At 64.0% G+C, this 24,395-nt stretch overlaps 2 protein-coding genes across 11 annotated transcripts in view; both read left to right on the plus strand.

Annotated features, from left to right (window-relative positions):
• MYT1L (myelin transcription factor 1 like) overlaps positions 1–999 on the plus strand; it is a 301,904-nt gene extending 300,905 nt beyond the window's left edge. For 7 of the 9 annotated variants that reach the window (XM_059660630.1, XM_059660629.1, XM_059660635.1 and 4 more), the window contains one exon: positions 166–999. In XM_059660630.1, coding sequence (XP_059516613.1) covers positions 166–306 — 141 coding nt within the window. In that variant the 3' untranslated portion in view covers positions 307–999. The remainder of the gene's footprint in view (positions 1–165) is intronic. The other 2 variants (XM_059660636.1, XM_059660637.1) reach the window with 1 other exon arrangement.
• A 5,932-nt stretch (positions 1,000–6,931) lies between these two features.
• PXDN (peroxidasin) overlaps positions 6,932–24,395 on the plus strand; it is a 54,341-nt gene continuing 36,877 nt past the window's right edge. Inside the window, exon 1 of one of the 2 annotated variants that reach the window (XM_059660628.1) lies at positions 6,932–7,224. In XM_059660628.1, the coding sequence (XP_059516611.1) occupies positions 7,043–7,224 (182 nt within the window). In that variant the 5' untranslated portion in view covers positions 6,932–7,042. The remainder of the gene's footprint in view (positions 7,225–24,395) is intronic. The other variant, XM_059660627.1, reaches the window with a different exon arrangement.

The raw sequence follows: 24,395 nt of genomic DNA on the forward strand, positions 1-24,395 counted from the left end.
GTAGAGCGCTGGTGGCTGGTCAGGGCGCCCGTGGAGTTAGTGTGCTCCGAGGAGGCCTTTAATACGATGCAGACAGTGGCCTAGGCTGTGATGCTTTTTATGCTGATGTGAATTCCTATTAAGAAAATAAAAGCTGTGTATGAACTACTATTTAATATCTCGTAGGACCCAATCAATGAACAAAATTTTGATGCATACGTGACTACTTTGACGGACATGTATACAAATCAAGATCGTTATCAGAGCCCAGAAAATAAAGCCCTCCTGGAAAACATAAAGCAGGCTGTGAGAGGAATTCAGGTCTGACCAGCTGCTCAGTGACGTAGTGGCGGAACCTGCTAGAAAGGACGCCTGTCGCCCTGCTGCTGCCCCGCCCGAGCGCACCCGTGCGCATGTCTGTCCGAGTCCCGCCCAGAGACTCCATGGCCTCACGTCCCGCTCTCCCAATAGCACCTGCACATAGTGTGGACACAGTCACGTTCGTACGTTTCACATGAGCCGACACAGTGTGGCTTCTCCATGTCATGTTCATAGCTGCTAGTGTGTGCGCATTTGGGGGGATATATATATTTCTGAAGAGGTAAGCTGATCAAAATAGAGTGGACATTCTTTTTAACGCTTAGCGGTTAAATGTTTTAGTATTTTGAACTGAAATGGACAAAAAGAAACGGCTTTGAATGACCATGAGGTGGTGCAGCCACGTTTCAGACATCGTCATTTCACCTCGTGTTGGAGGATTTGATGGAAGCTAAGAAGTACAGTTTGTGTGCATATTGTTTCATAGCAAGAATTGTTTGCAAGAAATGCTTTATTTTTGAACAATGCCTGGAAATATCATGTGATTTCTTTGTTTGTTTGTTTTAGGAGGATGGTGTGTGGTGGGGGCAGTAAGTGAGGTTTTTTGAATTCCAAGGAATGGCATGTGGATTAACTGTAAGAAAGGGATCAGTAATGTGTTGTAAGAACATCAAGCCACGGACACTGGGCAGAAGATGGGAAGCAGCTCACGCACGCTTTCTGGTTTGCGCCTGCGCGTGGCGTGAGACCCGGACCAGCTCCCGCAGGGGCTGCAGGAGGCAGCGAAGACTTCTCCCCGCAGTGAACTCCGGCGCCTCCCGCGCCCCTGCCTCCCCGGGCTCTGCCGCAGGGAGGCCTGGCCAAGGAGTCCGCGCTCACTCCGCTCAGAGCTCACTTACGACTATTGATTTCCCCTCCACCTTCAACACTGTCGTTGCTGTTGCTATTATTTTGCATTTGGGGCATAAAGGGAAAGGACTTGTGAGTCTTCGAGTTACGGGACTGAATTTTCTGCTGGATTCGGTGGCAAAGCTGCTCAGAACCCTCCCTCCCGCCGACTCCGGCTTCGGTGAGCCTTTGGCCGCGGTGAGGGCTCTCTCCCCAGGCCCTGGAGTCCGACCTGTGTGGAGGCGGCGGCCACGGAGGGCTGCCAGCTGCTGCCCGAGGACGGGCCGTCCAAGTAGGCGTCCTGGATGTACTTCAGCACTTTCTCTGTCGCGAGCTCCCCCGACGTGTCCCCGACGACCTGAGACTGACCGGTCTGCCCCGAGGACTCCCGGCCGTATCATGGCATCACTTCCTTCCATGTCTAGATGTCACACAGGAAGTACAAAAGTACTTTAAAATTTTGTTATGAAAAAAAGATGGGTTTTGTAAAAATTAAAAAAATATTTTTAGCAGAACAGGACTTACAGGGTCATTGTCCCCACAACGTGCCAGTCGACTATTTGCACTCACCTGTCCTCTGTGTCCGAGCAGAGGTGTGCAATCCGCGTCCCAGCCTCGCGACGCCGGCCCGGAGGACCCGGGGCCCGCGGGCGGACCCGACGCCGTGCTGAGGGGGCTGCCGGGCCTCCCACAGACTCTGATCCAATGCCCGACCTCGTGGACATGTATATAACCTCATCCCAGCGGCACTTTATATGCTCACTGTACACACACTCCATTCTCACGAGGACTCCAGTGACGAGCTGGGAAAAGGTGTGTAATGACTGGGGCTCCGCAGCTGCTCGGGGCCCTCTCTGTTCGCGCGTAGTCGTAGCTGCCACGCTCAGAATTGCCTTCGAGAGCTGACGCCAGGGCCGGCGCCTGCTGCCAGGCCCCGGCGGCCGCCGCTGTTCATATCGGCCTCTGCATCCCCGTGTGTCTGCAGCTTCTCGCCATATAGTGATGCTTCTCTTCTCGTAGAGTAATAGGTAGTCTCGGTTTTGTTATCACCTGTGTACAATGGAAAGGGGTTTTAAGCACAAATCTGCTGCTCACCTAACATTGGTAATAATATCCAATCAGAGTTACCCGTGATGTTATATAGGGGATCACAGTGTCTCATACTAGAATGCTGACCTTTCATACAGAATTATCGTGAGTCATCAGAGTTTATTTATTATAACTTATTGTTCATATTCATTTCTAAGTTAATTTAAGTGACCATTTATTAAGACAGAATTTTGTATAAATATTTACTGTGCTCTGTGGAACTGAAGTTTGATTTATTTTTGTACGACACGGCATGGGTTTGTTGACACTTTAATTTTGCTAAAATGTGTGGAATCACGAGTTGCAGTGATACTTCATTTTTAAATTGTGGACTTTGTACAAACTTTGTCATGCTGATGTTCACACATCTTTCCTCGAAATAAAAGGTGTTGCCACATTTGTAGCACGACGGATCTCCAGCCGGGTCTGTGTCTTCTTTCGGGGCCGCACCATTTGGGTCCCAGGCGGGCACAGGGCCCCAAGGGGCGGCCACATTTGGGGAGGGTTAGCTCCCCCTGGTGTCACTGCCCCGGCCCAGGACACGTCACGCGTCTCCGTGAGATCTCTCCCAGGTCGGGGACATTCTGAACAGCGCCCACACCCAGGAGGCCGAGGGGCACCCACAGCGGCTGTCCGCGGAGGATCCCTCCTGCTCTCCCTCCTCACGGCCCTCGTCCCGCCCTCATTCCGGACCAGCTCAGGTTAGTGCGTCCCAGGACCCCTGCCCTCGAGGCGCCGCTCCTCCTGAGGGCCGCCCCGCGGGGGACAGTGACCTGAGGCAGCGGCAGGGCCATGACCCCGGAGGGCTGTGGACACAGCCGCTGCGGCTGCCGGGGTGCTTTTTGTTAAATTGTTAACAAGCAGAAGGTGGACCCGTTTCCTCTGTAAACCAAGAGTCATGGGTGCCAGACACCTCCTCGGAAATGCAGGCGCTAAGACATCGTCCACGACCCCGAGAAAAGGCGCTAAGATGAAAACGGATGCACAGCACGGAGTCTGAGGACGGAAGGCTTGGAGCCTGGCCAGGCAGCTCCCGGGTCACAGGCGGGGCGTGTGAATGCGGCTCCGCCTCCTGCACTTCCTGATGCCAGACGGTGCCTCTCCCATGGGGGTGACTATGGAATCCCCCCGCCCCCCCGATTTCATAGTTTGAAACCGAAGCCCCGATGGGATGGTAACGGGGTGGGGACTTTGGAAGGCGATGAGGGATGGGTGCCCTCGTCCCAGGGGAGCTCAATCTCTCCCCCACCCTCCCCTCAAAAGCAGTGCTACCTATCACCCCACCGCTTCCAGCCAGAATTCAGCAACCCTCCTACCAGCCACCCAGGAGGACACAGGACACACCCCCGTCTGCACACCTGGAGGACACACCTGTCAGGCTCACCTGGAGGACACACCTGTCTGCACACCTGGAGGACACACCTGTCTGCACACCTGGAGGACACACCCCCATCTCTGCACCTGGAGGACACACCCCCATCTGCACACCTGGAGGACACACCCCCATCTCTGCACCTGGAGGACACACCCCCATCTCTGCACCTGGAGGACACACCCCCATCTCTGCACCTGGAGGACACACCTGTCTGCACACCTGGAGGACACACCCCCATCTCTGCACCTGGAGGACACACCCTGTCTGCGCACCTGGAGGACACACCTGTCTGCACACCTGGAGGACACACCCCCATCTCTGCACCTGGAGGACACACCCCCATCTCTGCACCTGGAGGACACACCTGTCTGCACACCTGGAGGACACACCCCCATCTCTGCACCTGGAGGACTCACCCGTCTGCGCACCTGGATGCCGCCCTCACTGGACACAGGACCGTCGGGCGCCTGGATCTTGACCTCCAGCCGCCACCATGGTGAGGAGGAGACTCCGGTTGCTTTGCCGCCTGTGGGTTCTGTTGCACGGCTGAGCCGACGGCAGGAGTATTAGTGTCACCATCAGCGACGTGCACTTTCTCCTCGTCACAGAGGCCATTTGCTCCGGTTTGGCGAGCTGATGGTGACTTCACACACGGAGTGTCTGTGAGGAAAGCACCCAAGGTCCTCCAATAACCACAGGCTTTTTGCAATAACAGACAAGTTTCCCTTCATTTTATTATTTTTCTGAATCCTCACCCGAGGATATTTTTCCCATTGATTTCTAGAGAGAGTGGAAGGGGGGGTAGGAGGGTGGAGAGAGAGAGAGAGACCTCAGTGTGAGAGACACATTGACCGGTCGCCTCCCGCATGCGCCCGGACCACACGAAACGCTCCAGCCCACAGGCTGACGCTCCCGCCGCTGAGCCACCGGCCAGCGCAACACTGTGCGTGCAGCTGCCCAGTAAAGGCCTGGGGGCCCCCCAGAGTCCCCGTGGGGGGCCCAGGTCAGTGCCTGGCACCTGGTGGCAGCTCCTGCCCCTCCCTGACTGGCTGCAGGTCCGGGCAGGTCGCTCAGAGCCTCCCGCCGGGTTTTCCGTCTGCACAGGGGGTGGCACAGGGGGCGTCCGAGGCCCCGGCACTGCAGGTGGCACAGGCCTCGGGCGCAGGTGTCTCCCCGGGTCTCCAGGCCTCAGGGAGGCGGCTCTGAGGGAACCGGGATTGGGGCGCAGCTCCCTCCACTCATGAACCTTTGCTCCTCCGTGTGGTCCTCTAACGGCCACACACGGTCAAGCGGCCTCAGCGCAGCTGGAAGGAACGTTCGCTGCCGATGGGAACAGGGCTGGGCTGCCCAGCCACGTGGGAAGTGGCCGTGGAGGGACAGGAACATGCCACCTGCGTCTCCGCAGAAAACCCCAAAGGCTTCAGGGAGGATCCGATCCCAGAGGTGCGAGGCCTCCGCGGGCCTCTAGAGGGCAGCCGTGGGCAATAAGGAACAAAGGCCTGGATTCTTTCAGCTCAAAGTAAGAGCTCATTACTGACTGCAAATTCTCCCAGGCCCAAATCATGGCAGGGCCCACGCTCTCCCCGCCCCCACCCCCGCCCCCACCCTCACCCCCACCACAGCTCTTCACCCAACGCCCTGCACATGGCTGCGTGCCAGTCAGGGGTCTCCAGAGAACAGCAAGCACTATGGCATGGATGGGTGGGTGAGTGGGTAGACAATGGATGAACGGATGGATGATGGATGGATGGGCAGATGGATGGATGGGTGGGTGGATGGTGGATGGGTGGGTGGTGGATGGATGGGTGGATGGTGGATGGATGGGTGGATGGTGGATGGGTGGGTGGATGGTGGATGGATGGGTGGTGGATGGGTGGGTGGGTGGTGGATGGTGGATGGATGGGTGGATGGTGGATGGATGGGTGGTGGATGGGTGTGGGTGGTGGATGGGTGGGTGGATGGTGGATGGATGGGTGGTGGATGGGTGGGTGGATGGTGGATGGGTGGGTGGGTGGATGGTGGATGGGTAGATGGTGGATGGTGGTTGGATGGATGAGTGGATGGGTGGATGGTGGGTGGATGGGTGGCTGGTGGATGGGTGGGTGGGTGGATAGATGGTGGGTGGATGGACAATGGATAGATGGATGGGTAGAAGGATAAGTGGATGGACAGGATGTAGGAAGAAAGACTTTAAGGAGTTTGCTTGTGCCGTGGTGGGTGCCGGCAGGGCCCCAATCCCTCAGGCGCCAGCGGACTCACAGGCCAGGAGCTGGGGCTACTGTCTCGGGGCAGTCTCTTCTCTGGGGTTTTCACTCTTACGACCGGACGCTGAGGGCTGAGGCCAGACCGTGGAGGGTCTTCCTTCGTTCCCGGGACGGAGAGCTGACCCGCCCGACTCCCTGACAAAACGCCTCCACACGACCCGGGTCAGTGTCTGCTCTCGGGGTGCCACCCATGACCCCTAAAATCAGTCACCGCTGGTCAGGGGAGGCAGGTGAACTGAAGAGAGATGCTAACGACCTGCTCGCCTACGGCGTGCAGTGGGCTGAGGGTCCCCCTTAAATGCAGGGGCCCGGACAGGGTCACAGGTCAAAGCTGACCTAGTCTCTGTCCGGCTGGAGGAGGACCCGGTGGATCCGGGAAACACGTGTAAAGTGTCAGAATGCACCTCCCGTGGCTTCACCCAACCGCTGTGGTGACCAGGGTTCGCCTCTGTGGCCACAGGGGCGGGACCGGGGCCTGGAGCACCCCAGCCCGCTCTGCACCGCTCTGCTCCCAGCGGGGCCTGGAGGTGGCAGGGGCAGGAGGTGGGCGGTTAACACAGCTCCGTGTGTGTGTGTGTGTGTGTGTGTGTGTGTGTGTGTGTGTGTGTGTGTGTGTGTGTGTAGAGGCAGAGACAGAGGGGGGGGGGGAGAGAGAGAGAGAGAGAGAGAGAGAGAGAGAGAGAGCGCAGGGAGCGCCAGCTTGGAAGCGCGCCTGGAACAGTAACGCTCTGTAAGTTTCATAAAACAACAAACCCCCTCGCACACGTGTGGGAACCGCGCTTGGCCGCCGCCTGCAGCTCCCGAGGGCAGATCTGGGGCTGAAACCCTGGCCCCCGGTGCCGGCGGCACACCCGGAGCCCCGCGGAGGGAGGGGACGCGGCGTGCGACGTGGGGCCCGAGGCCCTCGCCCCGCCCCGCCCCGGCCCGCCCCGGCCCTGGGGAGGTGGGGGTGGGACGCGAGGAGCCGCGCGCATGTGCGCCGCCGGCGCCCCCCGCCCCCGCCCCCCGCACAGCTGGGACGTAGGCCGCCGAGGGGCGGGCGGGCGGGCGCAGTCCGGAGCCGGCCTGGGAGGCGCGGGGGGCCTCCGCGGTCGGCCTGTGCGTCCGAGCGTCCGTGCGCGCCGAGGCCATGGCCGTGCGCCCCGCGCGCCCCTGCCTGCTGGCGCTCCTGCTGTGCGGCGTGCTGGCCGCCGAGGCTCAGAGGCCGGGCGCGGGGTGTCCGAGCCGCTGCCTGTGCTTCCGCAGCACCGTGCGCTGCATGCATCTGCTGCTGGAGGCCGTGCCCGCGGTGGCGCCGCAGACCTCCATCCTGTGAGTGCGGGGCGCGGGGCGAGGGCCGGGGGCCGGGGGCGCGGGGCGCGGGGCCGAGGGCGCGCGGCTGGGGGCTCAGGAGCCGGGGGCTCGGGGGTGCGGGGGGCGCCGGGGTCCCGGGGGCGCAGACGATCTGCGATCTTGGCCGGAGGAACGTGGAGACCGAGTCGGGAGAGTCGGGTGTTGGGGGCCGGGCGGGCCCGCGGGCTTTTGTCCGCTCTGGCCGGTGGCGCGGAGGGCGGACCTGGGCGCGGAGCGCGGCCTCCAGAGCCGCCTTTGTTCGGAGCCCGGAATCCCCGCGGCCGGGGACGTCGTCGAGGAGCCGGGGAAGCCCCGAGCGCTCGGGTCCCCCTCCCGCTGGCTTCTCCGCGCCCGCCTCTCTGTGCGCCTCCCCCGCTCCCCCTCCCCCTGCTCCTCCCACTCCTTCTCCGGGAACCTCCCTGGGGATCCTCGGTATCGGGGCGCACCTGGCGTCCAGGACTCCGGGCGGAGCCGCGGGGCTGGTCCTAGGGGTCTGGGCGGCGAGGTCCGAGCGGGTCTCCCGGGCGCCGCGATCGCGCGTGGGCCAGACTTCGCGGGTCGCGGGCGCCGCTGTCCGCGCAGAGTTCGGGCGCGGGCGTCTCCACGGGCCCGACGCCGCGCAGACCCGCTCGCGCCCCAGGGGCCACATTCCGCTCCTGGACCGGGCGCCCGGGACCCCGAGGGCGCGGCCGGGGCCTGGGGAGCGGCCGGCGGGGGGCGGGGGCCGCGGGCCCGCAGGCGCCGTCACAGTCCGCCCGGCCGCCCGGCGGATGCCGCGAATAGTTTCCATGCGCCTGGCCGGGCGGCTTGGCTCCGCGCGGGACCTGCCGCGGCTGCAACGTTGGAGCGAACGACCCTCCCCCGCGGCGCCCCCTCCGGGTCCGGGCCGGCGTGTTCAGCCCAGAAACCGTCCTGGGTCAGAACCCGGCCTCGTGCGGGACCCGGGCCGAGCGGCTGTGCACGCAGCCCTCGGTGGGTCGGGGACACGGGCCGGGAGCCCTCCCCACGGTGGCCGGGGCGCCGCGCTCGACCAGGAGCAGCGCAGCCCGAGCGGGTCCGCCGGCCCCGGCGTCGGCGAAGGGGCGGGGGTCGGGCGGCCGGAAAGGAAGGCGCCGTGCGCGCACCCACCGCCATCGCGCGTGGGCCAGGCCTGCCCCCGCGTGTCTGGGATTCGGGGGGGTGGCAGCGAGCCGGGCGCTTGGCCTCCGCTCCGCCTGGCCGAGTGCGGCCAAGTCCCCCAGAACCAGCCGGATGGGGGAGCCCCGGGGCCTGGGCACAGGTGGCGGGTGCGCCCCGGGGAGCGGGTGTGAGAGGAGGCGGCCCGGGTCCCTGGGCCCGTTATGGTCGCCGCTCGCGCAGAAATCGTTCGCGCTCAGTTCCTCCTGTCCCTGCTCTCACGCGCTGTTTTTATTAAAATAAACCCTGCGGTGGAGTCGGGATCTGGAAGGTGCCAGGCCTCTCCCTCAGGCTACGCCCTAGCTGGGCCCAGAGCGGGTGGTTTGGGCCCGAGGTTCCTTCCGAACTTACTGGTCAGAGACCACCTGCGGCTCGGGTTTGGGTGAGTTTAGGCGCATGGAACGCAAAAAGGGCTCCTCTAGAGGCAGGGCCGCCCCTAATCCCGGGACCGCCCCCCACCCCGGGCATCTGACCCCCCATCCTGGGACCCGCCCCCCATCCCGGGACCAGCCCCCCATCCCGGGACCCGCCCCCCATCCCGGGACCCGCCCCCCATCCCGGGCATCTGACACCCCCATCCCGGGACCCGCCCCCCATCCCGGGACCAGCCCCCCATCCCGGGACCCGCCCCCCATCCCGGGCATCTGACACCCCCATCCTGGGACCCGCCCCCCATCCCGGGGCCCGATCCCCATCCCGGACCCGATCCCCATCCCGGGACCCACCCCCCCATCCCGGGACCCGACCCCCATCCCGGGCATCTGACCCCCCCATCCCGGGACCCACCCCCCATCCCGGGACCAGCCCCCCATCCCGGGACCCACCCCCCATCCCGGGACCCGCCCCCCATCCCGGGCATCTGACACCCCCATCCTGGGACCCGCCCCCCATCCCGGGGCCCGATCCCCATCCCGGACCCGATCCCCATCCCGGGACCCACCCCCCATCCCGGGACCCGCCCCCCATCCCGGGCATCTGACCCCCCATCCTGGGACCCGCCCCCCATCCCAGGACCCACCCCCCATCCCGGGACCCGACCCCCATCCCGGGCATCTGACACCCCCATCCCGGGACCCACCCCCCATCCCGGGCATCTGACACCCCCATCCTGGGACCCACCCCCCATCCCGGGCATCTGACACCCCCATCCCGGGACCCACCAGCCTCAGGCTTAGGCTTTGCAACTCCTCCTCCCCCCACAGCAGCACCTTCAACCGGCCTGGCACTCAGCTCAGAAGTTCCCGCTTTGAATATTACTCTGCTCACTAAGGTGGAAGCCGTCACCTAACAGTAAAGCGCTAATGTCCAAGGACGTTCACTGCCCCTCCTGCCTCCTCTCCTGCTGGGGCCCCCCCCTCTCCTCCCACAGCCCCTTCCCTTCTGGGCCTCCACTGCCAGGTGATGGGAACCCCTGTTCGGCAATGAGCCGTCCCTCCTCCAGGCCAGGCCAGAGCCGCTGAGCACCCCAGACGCCCCCCCCCATCCTGGTGCCAGGAAACCCGGAGCTGGAGGGGCCTGGGGTGTGGACGCCTCAGAGCGACAGCCCCCCCCCCCAGGTCCCTGGTGCCTGCAGATAGCGGTTCCCACGCCCTCACTCTCTGATCACCTCCTGAGTGTTTGGGGCTGTGCCCTGTTCTGGCTCCCTCCTCCTGGAACACCTGGTCAGTGGGCGGAGGAGTGAGGCCCGCGAAGGGGTGAGAAGGTGCGGCCGGTCCGCCCTGTGGGCTCAGGACCCCTGCCCCTCGGCCGTGGACGCCTGTCGCTGGGCCCATGTCCACGCTGGGAGGAGGGCCCAGGGTCCCCGCTGTGTTCCCTGGAGACCAGCCCCTGAGGCCCAGCTTCCCTTGTTCCCCAGCCTCCCTCCGAGTTCTGCCCCGCGGACGCAGGTGGGTGGGGGCAGGAGTGCGGCCCAGGTGGGGCGGGCAGTGAGGGTGCTGGGAGCCGGGAGGGCAGCCTGGCAACAAGGGCGGCGGTGGGAAGGCCGCCTGACGCCCGGGTCTGCGGACACTGGGCGTGGGGGACGCCGTCTGCAAGCCGGAGCCTTTGGCCGAAGACAAATTCCCGCCTTAAATCCTGTGGATGGAGTCCAAGCAGCACTCCCACCGCTCACTGCACGGAAAAGCACCGTGAGGACGTTTAAAATGTGAGGGCGCTGGTGCCGGACCCTTCCCCGCCGGCGCCCGAAGCCTCCGTGCCCCACAGTCTCGGCTATCACGGTCCGCCGCCGCTGAAAACGTCGAATGGAAAATTCCAGAAACAAACCGTGTGTATGTTTTGAATTGCAGGCCTTTCGGTTGCCAGTTGAGATCTCACTGTCTCTCCCCGGCCCCCACCCCCACCCCCGCCCCAACCTGACTCACCCCCATGGCCTCTCTGCAAGGCAGACGCCCGCCCCCCGCCCGCCCGTTAGTCACCGCAGCCGCTCGCCTCTCAGACCAGCTGTTGCGCTGTGTTCAGGCTCCCGCACTGTTTTCCTATCTCGCCCCGGAGCCCTGAGTGCCGCTGGCAGCGCCGACCCAGTGGCCCGGGCCGTCCTGCGGGCGGGGAACGCTGTGCGGGGTTCACAGAGGCCCCGTGCGCGTAGCTGCGACCACAGACGCTGTCGTCTTGTTCTGCTTCTTATTAGTGACGGCTCATCTCTGTGGCACCTGATTCACAAACTAAACCACAGGAATGAATGTGGGGAAAGCTCACAGGGTGCGGCCCTGTGGGTGTCACAGGCGTCACTGGGGTCCTGTCCCTGTGGGTAAGGGCCGGCTGTACGGGTTACAGACTGAGGGAGGGACCGAATGTTCCCGCCCGCCGCCCGGGCCAGGTGCCCAGGTGCCCGCCGTGCTGGGCTCGGAGGGACTGCGGTTCCCGAGCCGCTGTGGGGGCGCCGTCGCCATCGGGAGCAGGGGTGTCTGCGTGGTGAGACCCCACAGCACCGTTTGGAACTGCGTGTCTGAGAGGTTAGACGCTCCCGGTGTCGCCGCGTTTCGTGGGGGAACCCCTCCCTCCTTCGTGTCCTGAGCCCAGGGGGGAGCTGTGACCCGGGAGCAGGCCAGTCGCTGGGAGTGTGGATCCTGCTGGCCGCCTCCTGCCCGAGGGCCACCCAGACGCTGTTTTTTTTAATTTACAGATTATTGACTTCAGAGAGGAAGGAAGAGGAGAGGAGAGAGACATCGATGATGAGAGAGAATCATGGACCGGCTGCCCCCTGCACACCCCCTACTGGGGGTCGAGCCCACGACCCCAGCTTGTGCCCTGACCGGGAATCAAACCGTGACCACCTGGTTCATAGGTCGACGCTCAACCACTGAGCCACACTGGCCGGGCCTTCCCTACCCAGCCCTGTGACTTGGTTTCCCTGCAGAGTGAGGACGGGCCGCTGTGGGCTCCCCTTGGGCCAGAGCGGCAGCAGGAGAGTGGACAGCATGTCCTGGGGCTGAGTGGACGGCTGTCTGTCCCTCCCCCCTGGGCCCAGGGCTGCGGCCAGGAGAAAGCAGGGCCTTTGAGTAGAAGTGGGTGCTGGGCAACGGGACAAGGTTCCACGTGAAAGTGTCCACACGACTGAGGGTTCCAGACCCCTGTCCGCCTCCCTGGCAGCCAGCTGAGGGCCGGCCCTGCGGCCCTGTGCTGCGCCCACCGGCAAAGGGGAGGTTTGACAGTTATGACCGGGAGGCACAACAGGTAGAACCTGAAACGGACGCCCGGGAGGCGGGTGTGGGGCCAGTGGGGTCCCCGGCACCGTCACAGTCGGGGGCCTCGTCTCCCTCGCTGTGCGGACGTGGTGGGGCCAGGCTCCTCGGGTCTGCAGAGCCCAGCACACGGTCCGGACCTAGTCCTGCCGCTTGGGGCACACGAAAACGAGATGTCTTTGAGGCGAGTTTACCTTTATTGGTAAATTTAACTTAAAAGCAGCTAAACTTGCCCGGCCGCGTGGCTCAGTGGTTGAGCGTCGACCTATGAACCAGGAGGTCACGGTTCGATTCCCAGTCGGGGCACAGGCCCAGGCTGTGGGCTCGATCCCCAGTGTGGGGCGTGCAGGAGGCAGCGGATCCATGATTCTCCCATCATCGATGTTTCTCTCTCTCTCCCTCTCCCTTCCTCTCTGAAATCAATAGAAAGCATACGCATTTTTAAAAGCAGCTGAAGCTGACTGAGTCTCCCTGGGGTGCCTGCGGGGCCTGGTCGACCCGGGGTCCTGGCTGTGCCGGGAACTGGGCTTGGGGCCTGCACCCCGACACCCTCGCTCGCGTGTCCTGGTGGCAGACGCTCCTCTGTGTGGACAGTAACGTCGTGGAGCGGCTCTTGGTGCCGGCGTCCCAGCCCATGCGTCCTACCCCAGGCAGGACTCCTGCAAAGTAATACCTCCCACAGCTTAAATTCTTTCTTGAGGTTAATTTTGAAAAATACAAGTTACTCTTTTCTTCCCTGAGTCCGTGGTGTCTCTTCAGATGCTACAAAAAGCAGAGCAAATCCTGGGGTGCCCGTCAAACGGCCCCGGGGGTGGGGGCGCGGGGGCGGACGGCTAAGTGGCCGAGTTAGGGAGACTCCTTTCAGAGTTAGGTCCGAGCTCCTGCTCAGATGAGGGTCCGTTGTCGTGATTTGATCAGTTTCTGGACTTTGTTGCCTCGCTCCTTGGTTTCTCAGTCCCTGAAGGGTAGAGAAACGGGGGCACGGATCCCCCAGAACTCACCCAGAGATCTCGGGTGCCGAATGGCCAGGCGGCCTCGTGTGTCCCCAGGACGCGCCTCGTCCCCGTGGAGACTCAGGGCCAGGTGTGCCCGACCCGACTGCCCTCTGAGGAAGGGAGCTCATGCCCATCCGCTGCCTCGCCCGGCAGCCCAGCCCTCAGCGCGCTCAGAGCCGGCCGGCCCAGCCGGGCACCTGGTTGGCACCCTCCTGGGGAGCTGTGGGGGCCGCTCTGCCGGACCAGCCACGCGGCTGCCGGTCCCCAGTTCTGACCTTTGCACGAATTTCTTTTGGGAGAAACAAAAGCCTCATTGATCACAGTTGACACCGGGCGGTTCCGTGCTTGCCGGTGCTGTGTGGGTTGTGACCTGTCTTTGCCGCAATCGCGATAATGAGCCCCTGCCGGCCTCAGGCCAGCCGCCCCACCACCCCCCCCTTTCCTCTTTGTTCGGGGCTGGAATGTCTTTGTCTGGTTTTGGCAGATCAGGGAGTCTTGCCTGGCAGACTGAGTGTGGGCCCAGCTGCTCCCCACGTGTCTGGGGGGGCTTCCCGTCTTTGTGGGAAGAAATTAAACTCTAAGGTCAGTTTCTCCAGCGAGTGAGGCGGGTCTGGGAGCCGTGGGCAGCGCTGGGAGCCGGTCGGCCCCGGCTGTCGGGCTGTCATCAGGTTGGTCCTGGGCCTCACCCAGGCTGGGCAGGTGGTCTTGGCCCCTTCACCGGCAGGCGAATCCGTCTCATTGATCTTTGCAAACGCCCGGCAGAGTCACCTCCGCTTCCTTATCGTCTCCTTCCTTCTGTGCAGAGGCCACAGCCCCCTGGCTGCACACGCACCGGCCAGGGCTCAGCTGGACACGCAGCCCCGGGGTCCCCGCTCCGTCCTGCGACCTCCGGCTCCCGGCTCCCCGGGTGCACAGCCCTCCCTTCCGGCCCCGGAAGCTGTGCTCCCCTCACTCGTTTCAGTCTCGGGGATCCTCCGCCGTTGACCGAGGGGCAGGGCCTTGAGAACGGGGGTTCGCGCAGGGGCCCGCTTCCTGGTCGTTTCAGGTCGCTCACAAGCCAGGGTCCCCACTCCCTTCTGGGGGGAGTTTGTAATCCTCACCCGGGGATATGTCTTCATTGATTTTAGAGAGAGAGGAAGGGGGGAGAGAGCGAAACATCGACCGATTGCCTCCGTTCTGTGCCCCCACCGGGCCTCGAACCTGCAACCTGGACATGTGCCCTTCCCGGGCCAGGACGACACTCCAGCCAACTGAGCCACGTCAGCTGGGACTGGAGGTAATTCTTAAAACCTTCTTTAATTCTCCCACAACGACGTGTGGTGAGGAGCAAGTAGCAGTTAGAGCACAGCGAGCCGGTTCCCGCGGCCACGTCGGGATGAACAGGAAATGAGGATCGCGTTTCCCGTCCTCCTCGCGCCTGTGGGCGGCGGGAAGTTTAACTGCAGCTGCAAACGGCCCAGGAGTTCCCGCCAGACCCACAGGGGTGCGGCCCACGCCCTGGGCGACGCTGACCCCCGGCAACCGGGGCTGGATGGTGCCTGGTTGGCTGGTCCTGGGAGAGGCGAGCCCTCAGTCAGGCGGTCTGTCCGTCCGTGGCACAGGGCTGCCTCCCCCACAGAGGCAGAGTGGGCAGTGGGAGAAGCCACCGCATCACATGTGGCTCTGGGAGACTGTGGCTCCCGTGGCTCCCGTGGCTCCCATGGCTCCCATGGCTGGGGCCCAGGCTCTGTGGCCTCAGTCCCTGCCCTCCGGGTTGTCGGGGGCGAGAGGCGTGGGGGGGGGCGAGCCGGAGAAGGCTCGGTGCTCCCACAGCGGGGGGAGGGGGCTCACAGGGCGGGGGCGCTGGGCACCCTGCAGCCTCAGGAGGTGGTAGAGCAGCTCGTGGTGTCGGCCGGGCCGGACCCCAGGCACCTGATGGCCAGTCTCTTCAGGCCCCTCGAGCGTCCTCTGCTCGGAGGCCCCGCTGCCCTCGCCAGACCCGTCACTGCCCTCTGTCCTGGGCCCCGTGACCGCGCGGTTCAGCGCCTACTGTGCGCGCAGCACAGGCCCCCGGGCGATGGCAGGTGAAAGACGCCCCCTCCCAGCAGGAGGAACGCTGTTATTTGTGGATTAGAGGCGGGTGTGTGCTCCAGGGGGTGGCCGGTCACCTGTGCCGCCGAGGGCAGCCTCGGGCCCTGGCCCCGGTCCCAGCCGCGTCTCCGGAGCCGGCTGCTGCTCAGGCGTCCGTCTGGGGCTCGGGCAGCTGGGGTCTGGTCTGGTCGTTACAGACGTGGCTGGTGAAGCCGCGAGGGGCCCAAAGGAGAGACTCGGGTGGGACTTCGTCCTGGGCTTGGAGTCGCCGCGCGGGGAAGCAGGAAGCAGCCGCGTCTCCGAGGTCCCACGCGGGATGCGTGTCGGGCCGATGGCCCGGGAGCTGCGGGCTGGGGAGGCGCTGGTCGCCCCAGAGCGCAGCAAGGACGCCGCCTGCGTTGGTTTTACAACAGCCTTTAATATTTTGTGCTCGCTGAATCCGCTCATGGCAGAAAAGTGCAAAAACGGATAAACACCAAAAACAGTACCTTCCCATCATGAAAGGAAACTGTTACCACGTGGTCAGATGTGCACGCCGTGCGTCTGCCTGCCTCACGCCCGGTGCTCATCAGCGCTCGCTGTCCCCCAGCCCCCGTGTTCCTGTCTGTCCTCCCTCCCCGTCGTCTGTCTGCGTCACCTGCCTGTCCCTGCCTGTGTCTCACCCACACCTGTCGTCTCCCATCCCCTTCCGTCTCAGACTCTGGTGGTGATGGGCGTCCGGGGCAGGTGCCGGCGACCCGGTGGCCTGGGCGGGCAGTGGGAGGCCTGCTCCTCCACGGACACATTCGTCCGGAATTGCGTTTGTTTCACCAGGTTCCTCGGGTGGCCCGTTTCCTAGCCTCCGCTTTCCTGCTACTGCGGACGGACCCAGCTGCGCTGCGTGTGGTTGTGGGGTGGCTTGAGGGCCCGTTTCTGCCACCTGCCCCTCCAGCCAGTGCGACAGGCGCTGGGACTGCCCTGGGTCCGGGCGCCGCCCCCAAGCCTGTCTGAGGGCCGCGGTGGCCCCATCCGTCAGGGCTCCCGGCTCTGGGCCTCCCTACCGGCCTCTCCCCGCCCCCCTCCCCCGCGGGTCCCATCTGTAGGTGCCTCTGTGAGTCCCCCGGGCCTGGCCAGGGAGCAGCTGGGACAATGGAAGCTATTGTTTTGTTCTGACCGCTGGGCAGCAGGTTCCAGGGCAGAGGGCAGTGGGCTGTGGGGTGCCGTGGGATGTGGGGTGCCGTGGGGTGTGGGGTGCCGAGTGCTGCGGGGTGTGGACTGGCATGGGGGTGGGGTGCAGTGGGCTGTGGGGTGTGGACTGGCATGGGGGTGGGGTGCAGTGGGCTGCGGGTCTCGGGGTGCAGGGTTGGCTATGAGCTCACAGGGCGCGGCCTCTGACTCTGAGCGCTGCCGGTAATTGAAGCAAATACTTGATATAAACAGGAAACACCACTGGGTCCTCAGTGCCTTTCAGATGCGGTTCCGCACAGACCAGCCCCCGCGTGCGCAGCGCCTGACGTGCCTCTGAGGCCCCCTCTGCGGCCGGGCCGGGTCCCCCCTTCTCCCCACGCCTGGTCCTGCTTCAGGGCCACGGGCGGAATCCAGTCCCTCAGTGAATGGGGGGCATCGCTGGGAGCTCAGATCAGCGTTTTCTCTTTCTGTGGGAGAAGCAGCACCGGCCCAGCCGCTCACACAGGCGTGGGGTGGGGGGGCGAGGGCCTGGGGGGGGGGGCGAGGGCGTGTCCGGTCCCCTCTCCAAACAATCCATGGGAAACGGAAAGCGGCTGCGGCTTCTGCGCTCCTTCCGGGAGGAAAGGCCGTGATTGGGTCCTTCCTGCCTGCGTTCCTGAGCCTGCAGCCCCTGGGGCAGGACTTTAACTTAAAAATAGCAGCTGAAGCAGCAGTTAGTCACCACGCTACTTATTCAGACCTGGGGGATGTTTGTGTTGGCATGGCAACCGGAAACCAAATATTAATCCTTGTGTTTGTTTTTCCTGTTTTCTGCGGCCAGAGCCTGTGATCCCGTCTGTCTGTCTGTCGTCCCAGCCACCCTTGAGTTCCGTCACCGCCCCCCCACCCCCATCCACCCACCTGCCCATCCCCCCCACCTGCCCATCCACCCACCTGCCCTTCCCCCCTAGCTGCCCATCCCCCCCGCCCCCATCCACCCACCTGCCCATCCCCCCCCCCACCTGCCCTTCCCCCCCCACCTGCCCATCCACTTACCCATCCATCTACCCTTTGATCCATAACCAACTATCCATCCATCCACCCATCCTTTCTTTCATCCAGTCATTCCTGCATCTATTCATTCATCCGTCTGTAGCCACTCCCCATCCCTCCATCCTCCCGTCCACCCGTCCATCTGCCCACCTGCCTGTCATCCTCTCCCTCCCTGGGATCTTGCAGAGCGAGCAGGTGCTGCTACAGACAGCAGACCTTGCTGCCGGAATCTCACTGCCGGGTCGGCCGGTGGGGCCGTGGGCCTGTCCCTGGGCGGCCGGCCGGCCTCACAGTCAGGGCTGGGCTGGGAGCCGCGCTGCAGGTTAGAGAGCCCCCCAGACCGAGCCTCTTCCCTCCCCCACGCGGACGCGGCCTCGTCCTCCTCTGGGTCTTAGCGAAGCCTTCTCCCAGAGGCTCCCGGGCCCCGGGTGCACCCGCCTTCCCCCCTGCTCCCGAGAAGGAAGCCCGCGGACACGTGAGCGCGTCTCCCAGGGTCCTCCCTCGCTGCACTGGAGGCCCTGTCATAGGTTCCCATCGTCCCCTCGGGGAGGGACGCGAGGCCCCGGTCAGCTGTCCAGCACCCGGCGCGGAGCCATGGGTGAGCCAGGCAGGCGAGGCCGGTGACACGAACAACCTGTGTTGCCAGGAAGAGGTCAGCCCTGGCCGGTGTGGCTCAGTGGATAGAGCGCCGCCTGGGGACTGCTGGGTCCTGGGTTCCGTTCTGGTCAAGGGCGTGGCCCTCCGTTGCAGGCTCCTCCCCGGCCCTGGTCGGTGTGGGCAGATGTTTCTCTCTGCGTCCCCCTCCCTCCACTCTCCCTGAAACAATCAATGGGAAATACCCTCTGGTGAGAATCCAATAAAAACAACGGAGTGAAGAGGTCCCAGTAGGGACCCTCCCAGCGGGCGGCCAGGGCTGAGGCCCCCGTCACGCTCCTGGGCCGGCTCCTCCGCGGTCCCTCCCTCAGGCCTCTCCTCGCGTCCCCTCCACGCGGCCCTGGGAGCCCCTGGAGTGAGTGGATGTGGGGGGGCCACACGCTCACCTGACAGCCCAGGGGCCGCCGGGCGGCCGTGCCATCCAGAGACTGAACCAGAGACCGAGCGTACATGCAGGGTGGTCTGGGGTGAAACCTTGTTAACTGAGAGCAGTTTATGGGGTTGTCAGGGCCGAGGCGACTTCCTGACAAAGGTCAGTCTACCTGGCCAAGCCTGCCTGTTATCTCCTGCATCTCAGACAACAGCCCTTGGAATGTCAGGTGACGCCCCTTTCCAGACCCTCAGGGCACAGCCCGTGCACCTGGGCGGAGACGGCAGCAGACCCTCTCGTTGTTGTTAATCCTGTTCATTGTTGACTGTTGACTGCTGCACCCACGGAGTAAAAGAATGAGAAGCGTCTGTTATTTCACTTTCTATCCAATCCCAGAGGGCCCCCCCCATGTGCCACCCATGGATTTCCTGTGACCCACCTGCGGCCCCTCCTGTGACTGTAATGTATGAGCAATAATGGCACAGAACCGCCCTTCCCTGGAGCGTTATCCGAGTAGATCCCTCACGTTGGAGTGCGTCTTCCTCTGAGGAGTCTGTCGCCGGCCACGCCTCTGTCCTGTGACAGTGACTGACGGACAGGCTCTGAGCGCCTTCCGGATGCGCCCCTCTCAGCCGGCAGCCTGGCTGCCTTTCTCCTCGGGGGCGTCAGGGCAGCGGTCGGGCTCCTGGGCCGGATCCCTCCTCCCTGGGGCATCTCTTTGGTGTCAGTATTTGTTGATTCTGTTTTATGACCCATTTCCTCCGGAATTGAACACCGTACGTGAGGCCTCTCGAACGACTATAAGCACCACCAGCCTGGAGTGGGCCCCGGGCCGGGTTTGTGAGCAGGAACGTGCCAGCCGAGGCCGGTCCTGGGCGCCTGCCAGTGGGGGAACGTGATTTATCCCTCTGTTTTGCTGGACTCCCGGGCATGCTCTGCCCTCGTTAACCCGCTCAGTGCAAATTGTACTATTTGTTACACCAGCCAGTCTCCGGCCCCGCGCGCCTGGCGTCTGTGACGTCGCTGGGCCACAGTCCCCAGATGTGTGGTCACATGCTATTGTCGAGGTTTCTGAGAAGGTGGTTTGGGGGGGGAGGGGGCTCCACGTTGAAGTCAGTCCTTTGAGTCAAGCAGGTGAGCATTCCCGGGTGGCGCTCGTCCAATCAGGCGAAGGGCTCAGAGCAAGACCGGCCTCCGTGTCAGCAGCTCTCCCTGCGTCTCCGCCCACAGGCCCGTGAGCCGGTCCTTAGTGGTTCTCAACCTTCTGGCCCTTTACAGTTCCTCATGTTGTGACCCAACCATAACATTATGTTCGTTGCTACTTCATAGCTGTCATGTTGCTACTGTGATGAATCGTCATGTAAACATCTGAGATGCAGGATGGTCTGAGGCGACCCCTGTGAAAGGGTTGTTCGACCACCAAGGGGGTCACGACCCACAGGTTGAGAACCGCGGCCTTAGGGGCAGTCGGTCGGTCATAGCCCTCTCCCTCCCCTCCCTCTCTCCACGTCCGGGGTCCTGGTGCCTGTCACCTGGCCTGGTCCCTCCAGGCACAGCCGTTGGTCTGGGTGGGCTGGACCCAGGGCAGCCAGTCCACGTGTGGCCGGCCACTCAGGTCAGCGCCCCCTCCGTCTACGGAACTGTGACCCGGAAGCCTCGACTCGGACTTCCCCACCGACTTCCACAAATAGCACAGTGTTGCCTCTGAAGATGTCACGTGTTAATCTCATCTGACACCCTGCCAAGTGTCACCTCCCCCAGTCCTGTGCGCACGCGTGTGGGCGTGTGCGTGTGCATGTGTGTGTGTGTGTGTGTGTGGTTTTATGTGAGGGTTTTAAACCTGCTGCTCTCTCCCTGTTTTGTTTTGTTTATTTAAAAAGAGAACAGGTCACCTGCCGTAGGATCCCGCACTTTCCGATCTGGGTGTCACCTGTGTGTGGGGCCAGCCTCTCTCCCTGGGTTCTGGCCTGAGATGCTAGGGGGTCGGCTTTGTGGGTGCTGCCCTGCGCCCCCGGATCTGCAGCTGCCGGGGCCTTGGTTCTGCTCCTGTGGGAAGGGTCTGATGGACTCTGGGTCCCTCCCTGAGGCGCCCGCCGCCCTCCGGCACAGGAGCCTCTGTCCCTGCCGGTCACTGGGTTGGTCGCTGGGTGGGCCTGACCTGTGGGCCCGGTTCTCCCCCCCCCAGCCCCCCGCAGGAGCCTCTGCTGTTCGGGGATTTCCCGCGTCTCACCCGCGGGCAGATCCCCCCCCCCTCCCCCCGCTGTCGGAGTCCATCAGCGGGAACGCAGGGCGACCGGGTGGAGGGAAGGCTGTGTCTGTGCAGAGCCCTTGCCCCGCTGATGTGGTCATCGGGCTGGAATCCGCGTCCGCCCGCCGAGGCCTGGAATCCGACGGCCCTGGGCTGGCAGCTCGCAGATGGGGCCCAGGCCGAGGGAGAACAAAGGGGCCTTGAGGGCGTGCAGCTGTGGACGGTCAGCCCTCCCGCAGGGCAGCTGGTGTTGGCCTGGGGGGGGGGCAGGGCAGGAGCCCCCAGCCAGGCCCTGTCAGCTCTGCCCCGCGGTCTCCTGGGGGAGGGGGGGGACGCAGGAGGGTCGCCTCCTGCTCGGGTTTGCAGGGAAAGGCCCTGTGACAGTCGGGTCTGCCCGGCGGGCTCAGTGGCTGCCCATCGACCTAGGAACCAGGAGGGCACAGGCCCGGGGTGCAGACTCGAGCCCCAGTGTGGGGCGTGCAGGCGGCAGCTGATGCAGGATTCTCTCTCATCACTGATGTTTCTCTCTCTTTCTCCCTCCCCCTTCCTCTCTGAAAGCAATAAAAATCGTTTTTAAAAATACCAGATCCTCCTCTGTCACTGCCCTGAGCCTGCCCTGACCCCCTCGGACCACCCTGGCCCAGGGGACCTCGGAGTGTGACCGGGGTCGTGGGGAGCGCGGCTGGTGCGAGGCCAGAGCCCTTTGATGGCAGGAGTCGCCGGGCCCGCTCAGGTGGGAGGCCAGGCCCCGGGTGTGTGTGTCCGCAGCCTCAGCCCAGCTAGGGCTGCTGCCTCCTACCCGGGCTGTTACACTGCGGCCTGTGTGGCCTCCAGGCGCTGGCGCCGGACTGAGGACTGGGGACCGTCAGTGAATCGACAGGCCTAGCCTGTGGGGCCGCACATCCGTCCTGGGGCCGGCGCCGTGGCAGCTCTGTGGGCATTTCTGTGGGCAGTGCTGTGGGCAGCACCATGGGAAGTGCTGTGAGTAGCGCTGTGGGCAGCGCCGTGGGCAGCTCTGTGGGTAGTGCCATGGGCAGTTCTGTGAGTAGTGCCGTGGGCAGCTCTGTGGGCAGCACCATGGGAAGTGCTGTGAGTAGCGCTGTGGGCAGTGCCATGGCTTCCTGTGAAGACACTCCTTCCTGGGCAGCTGAGTCTTGTTTTCATAACAGGAAGATGACAGCTTTCAGCAGAGGCTGCGCTGTGGCCACAGGCTCTGACCGCCCGTGCACCTGCTGTGCCAGCACACTCAGGGGAAGAGCAGGTTTCGGGCGTGTCCGTGCGTGGTCTCTGCTCCTCCCTGGGTGTCCCCGAGACCAGAGGGGCCTCCAGTCCCTGTGCCCTTGATCGACCTGCACAGGGGCCCCTGGGACGGAGGAAACTCGGGAAAGCCGGGTTCGAATCCCAGCGTCCCTGGTGCCTGGAAGCAGGAAAGTGCTGACGTGGAGTTTGAGCCGATGGGAGGCGTGTGGCTGTCCCCAGAGGATCCATGTGCCTGGAGTGACGGCCGATGTTCAATCTGGGGGCGGGGGGGGGGGCTGTCATGGGACGGCTCACGTGGCCTGGAACTCGGTGCCTCTGAAACACCGTCTGGGAACGGGTGACCCCCCAGGACAGTGGGGCCAGCTCGGTGCCGCCAGCACCCGGCGCCTCCCTCATGCGGACCCTGGGCCCGGCCACCTGTGGCTCCTGGTTTTTCTGGCCCTCGAACTCTGTCCGCATCAGACATTTTCTTTTTAAATATGTTCTTATTGATGTCAGGAAAGGAGAGGGAGAGCGACACATCAAGGATGAGCGAGGATCATGGATGGGCTGCCTCCTGCACGCCCCACAGCCCGGCCTGTGCCCTGACCGGGAATCGAACTGTGACCTCATGGTCCGCAGGTCAGCGCTCACCACTGAGCAGCACTGGCCGGGCCGGTCCATTTTCAAACGGTTGAAAGACTCGGACGATGAGGAATGCTTCCTGAGGGCATCGCTTTCTGAGCTGCACACCCACAGCCCTGCTGACCCGCCGGCGGCAGAGGTTTGGCTGTGACAGAATCCGGTGGCGCCACGGGAGACCTTCCTGCCAGCCGTGGGGACAGGCTAGCCGCAGGGTGGCCGCGGTCTGGGCGCCGGGGGTGGAGCGGGAGGGGTGTGGGTGCTGGAAGGGGTAGCAGAGGGACCCACTCTGCCTGGAGGAACAGCAGGGCCCCTGGGGTCATGGTGCTTAAATCCAGGAGGGGAGACGATGCCCAGGACAGGGGCCAGTTTATCGCGGGCGCCAGGCTGCCGCCTCGTCCCCACGGCCCGTGAGAATCTGGGTGAAGGTACGCGGGCAGGAAGCTCAGCCGCTCTGCGGGCCAGGGCGTCCCCCTGGGTTCACACAGACACGGGGTTCGCTCCTGGCTTTGCCCTGACCATTAGGGCCTGTCCACCGGGCCCTGTCCATCCAGCCCTGTCCATCCAGCCCTGTCCACTGGGCCCTGTCCATCAGCCCTGTCCATCTAGCTCTGTCCATCCAGCCCTGTCCACCGGGCCCTGTCCATCCAGCTCTGTCCATCAGCCCTGTCCATGGGGCCCTGTCCATCCAGCTTTGTCCATCCAGCTCTGTCCATCAGCCCTGTCCATGGGGCCCTGTCCATCTAGCCCTGTCCACTGGGCTCTGTCCATCTAGCTCTGTCCATCAGCCCTGTCCATGGGGCCCTGTCCATCTAGCCCTGTCCACTGGGCTCTGTCCATCTAGCTCTGTCCATCAGCCCTGTCCATGGGGCCCTGTCCATCTAGCCCTGTCCATCAGCCCTGTCCATGGGGCCCTGTCCATCCAGCTCTGTCCATCCAGCTCTGTCCATCAGCCCTGTCCATGGGGCCCTGTCCATCTAGCCCTGTCCACTGGGCTCTGTCCATCTAGCTCTGTCCATCCAGTTCTGTCCATCCAGCTCTGTCCATCCAGCTCTGTCCATCAGCCCTGTCCATGGGGCCCTGTCCATCTAGCCCTGTCCACTGGGCTCTGTCCATCTAGCTCTGTCCATCCAGCTCTGTCCATCCAGCTCTGTCCATCTAGCCCTGTCCACTGGGCTCTGTCCATCTAGCTCTGTCCATCAGCCCTGTCCACCGGGCCCTGTCCATCCAGCTCTGTCCATCCAGCTCTGTCCATGGGACCTGTCCGGTTACCACTTCCTGAGAGAGCACACTTGGGGGCATACGGCAGAGCCCCCGCCCACCTGTGCCCGTCTCCCTGCCCCCTGAGCACAGGTGGGGAGCCCGTCCCCGAGGCTGCTTGCCGGCAGCCACCACGTGCCCCCTGGTTCCCGTGATGTCACCGGAAGAAACAGGGCGTGAAGTATGTGTCCAGCGAGTGGCCGCGTTGTTACTGGTCATTAGTGAGCTTTCGTGGCAGCTCCTCGAGCTGTGACATCCAAGGACTTTCACTCTCCCGGCCCTTCTCGCGGCTCCCGGAGCGGCACCCGGAGCGGCACCGGCCCGTCTGCACCTGGTGGGCCCGGCCACCTCCTGCCCGACGCTGGCGGCTCCATCTGTGAAAGGGAGAGCGGTTAGTTCACGGCTGAGGCGGATCCTGCAGAGAGGCCTCGAGCATGACCACAGCTGGACCTGCCGTGTCCCCAGAGGCCCCGGGCGGCCGCTGGGCGGGGCTGCTGGCCGCCTGGGGGGACGTGGAGGGGCCACCCTGTCCCTCCCGGCCCGGCCTCTGAGACTCACACGCTCCTCCTCCGCCCCAGCTTCTCCTTTGCTGACCTGCCCTTCGGTTTTTCTAAATC

This window comes from Myotis daubentonii, chromosome 12 (assembly GCF_963259705.1).
Source record: "Myotis daubentonii chromosome 12, mMyoDau2.1, whole genome shotgun sequence".
In the NCBI taxonomy this organism is placed as follows: Eukaryota; Metazoa; Chordata; class Mammalia; order Chiroptera; family Vespertilionidae; genus Myotis; species Myotis daubentonii.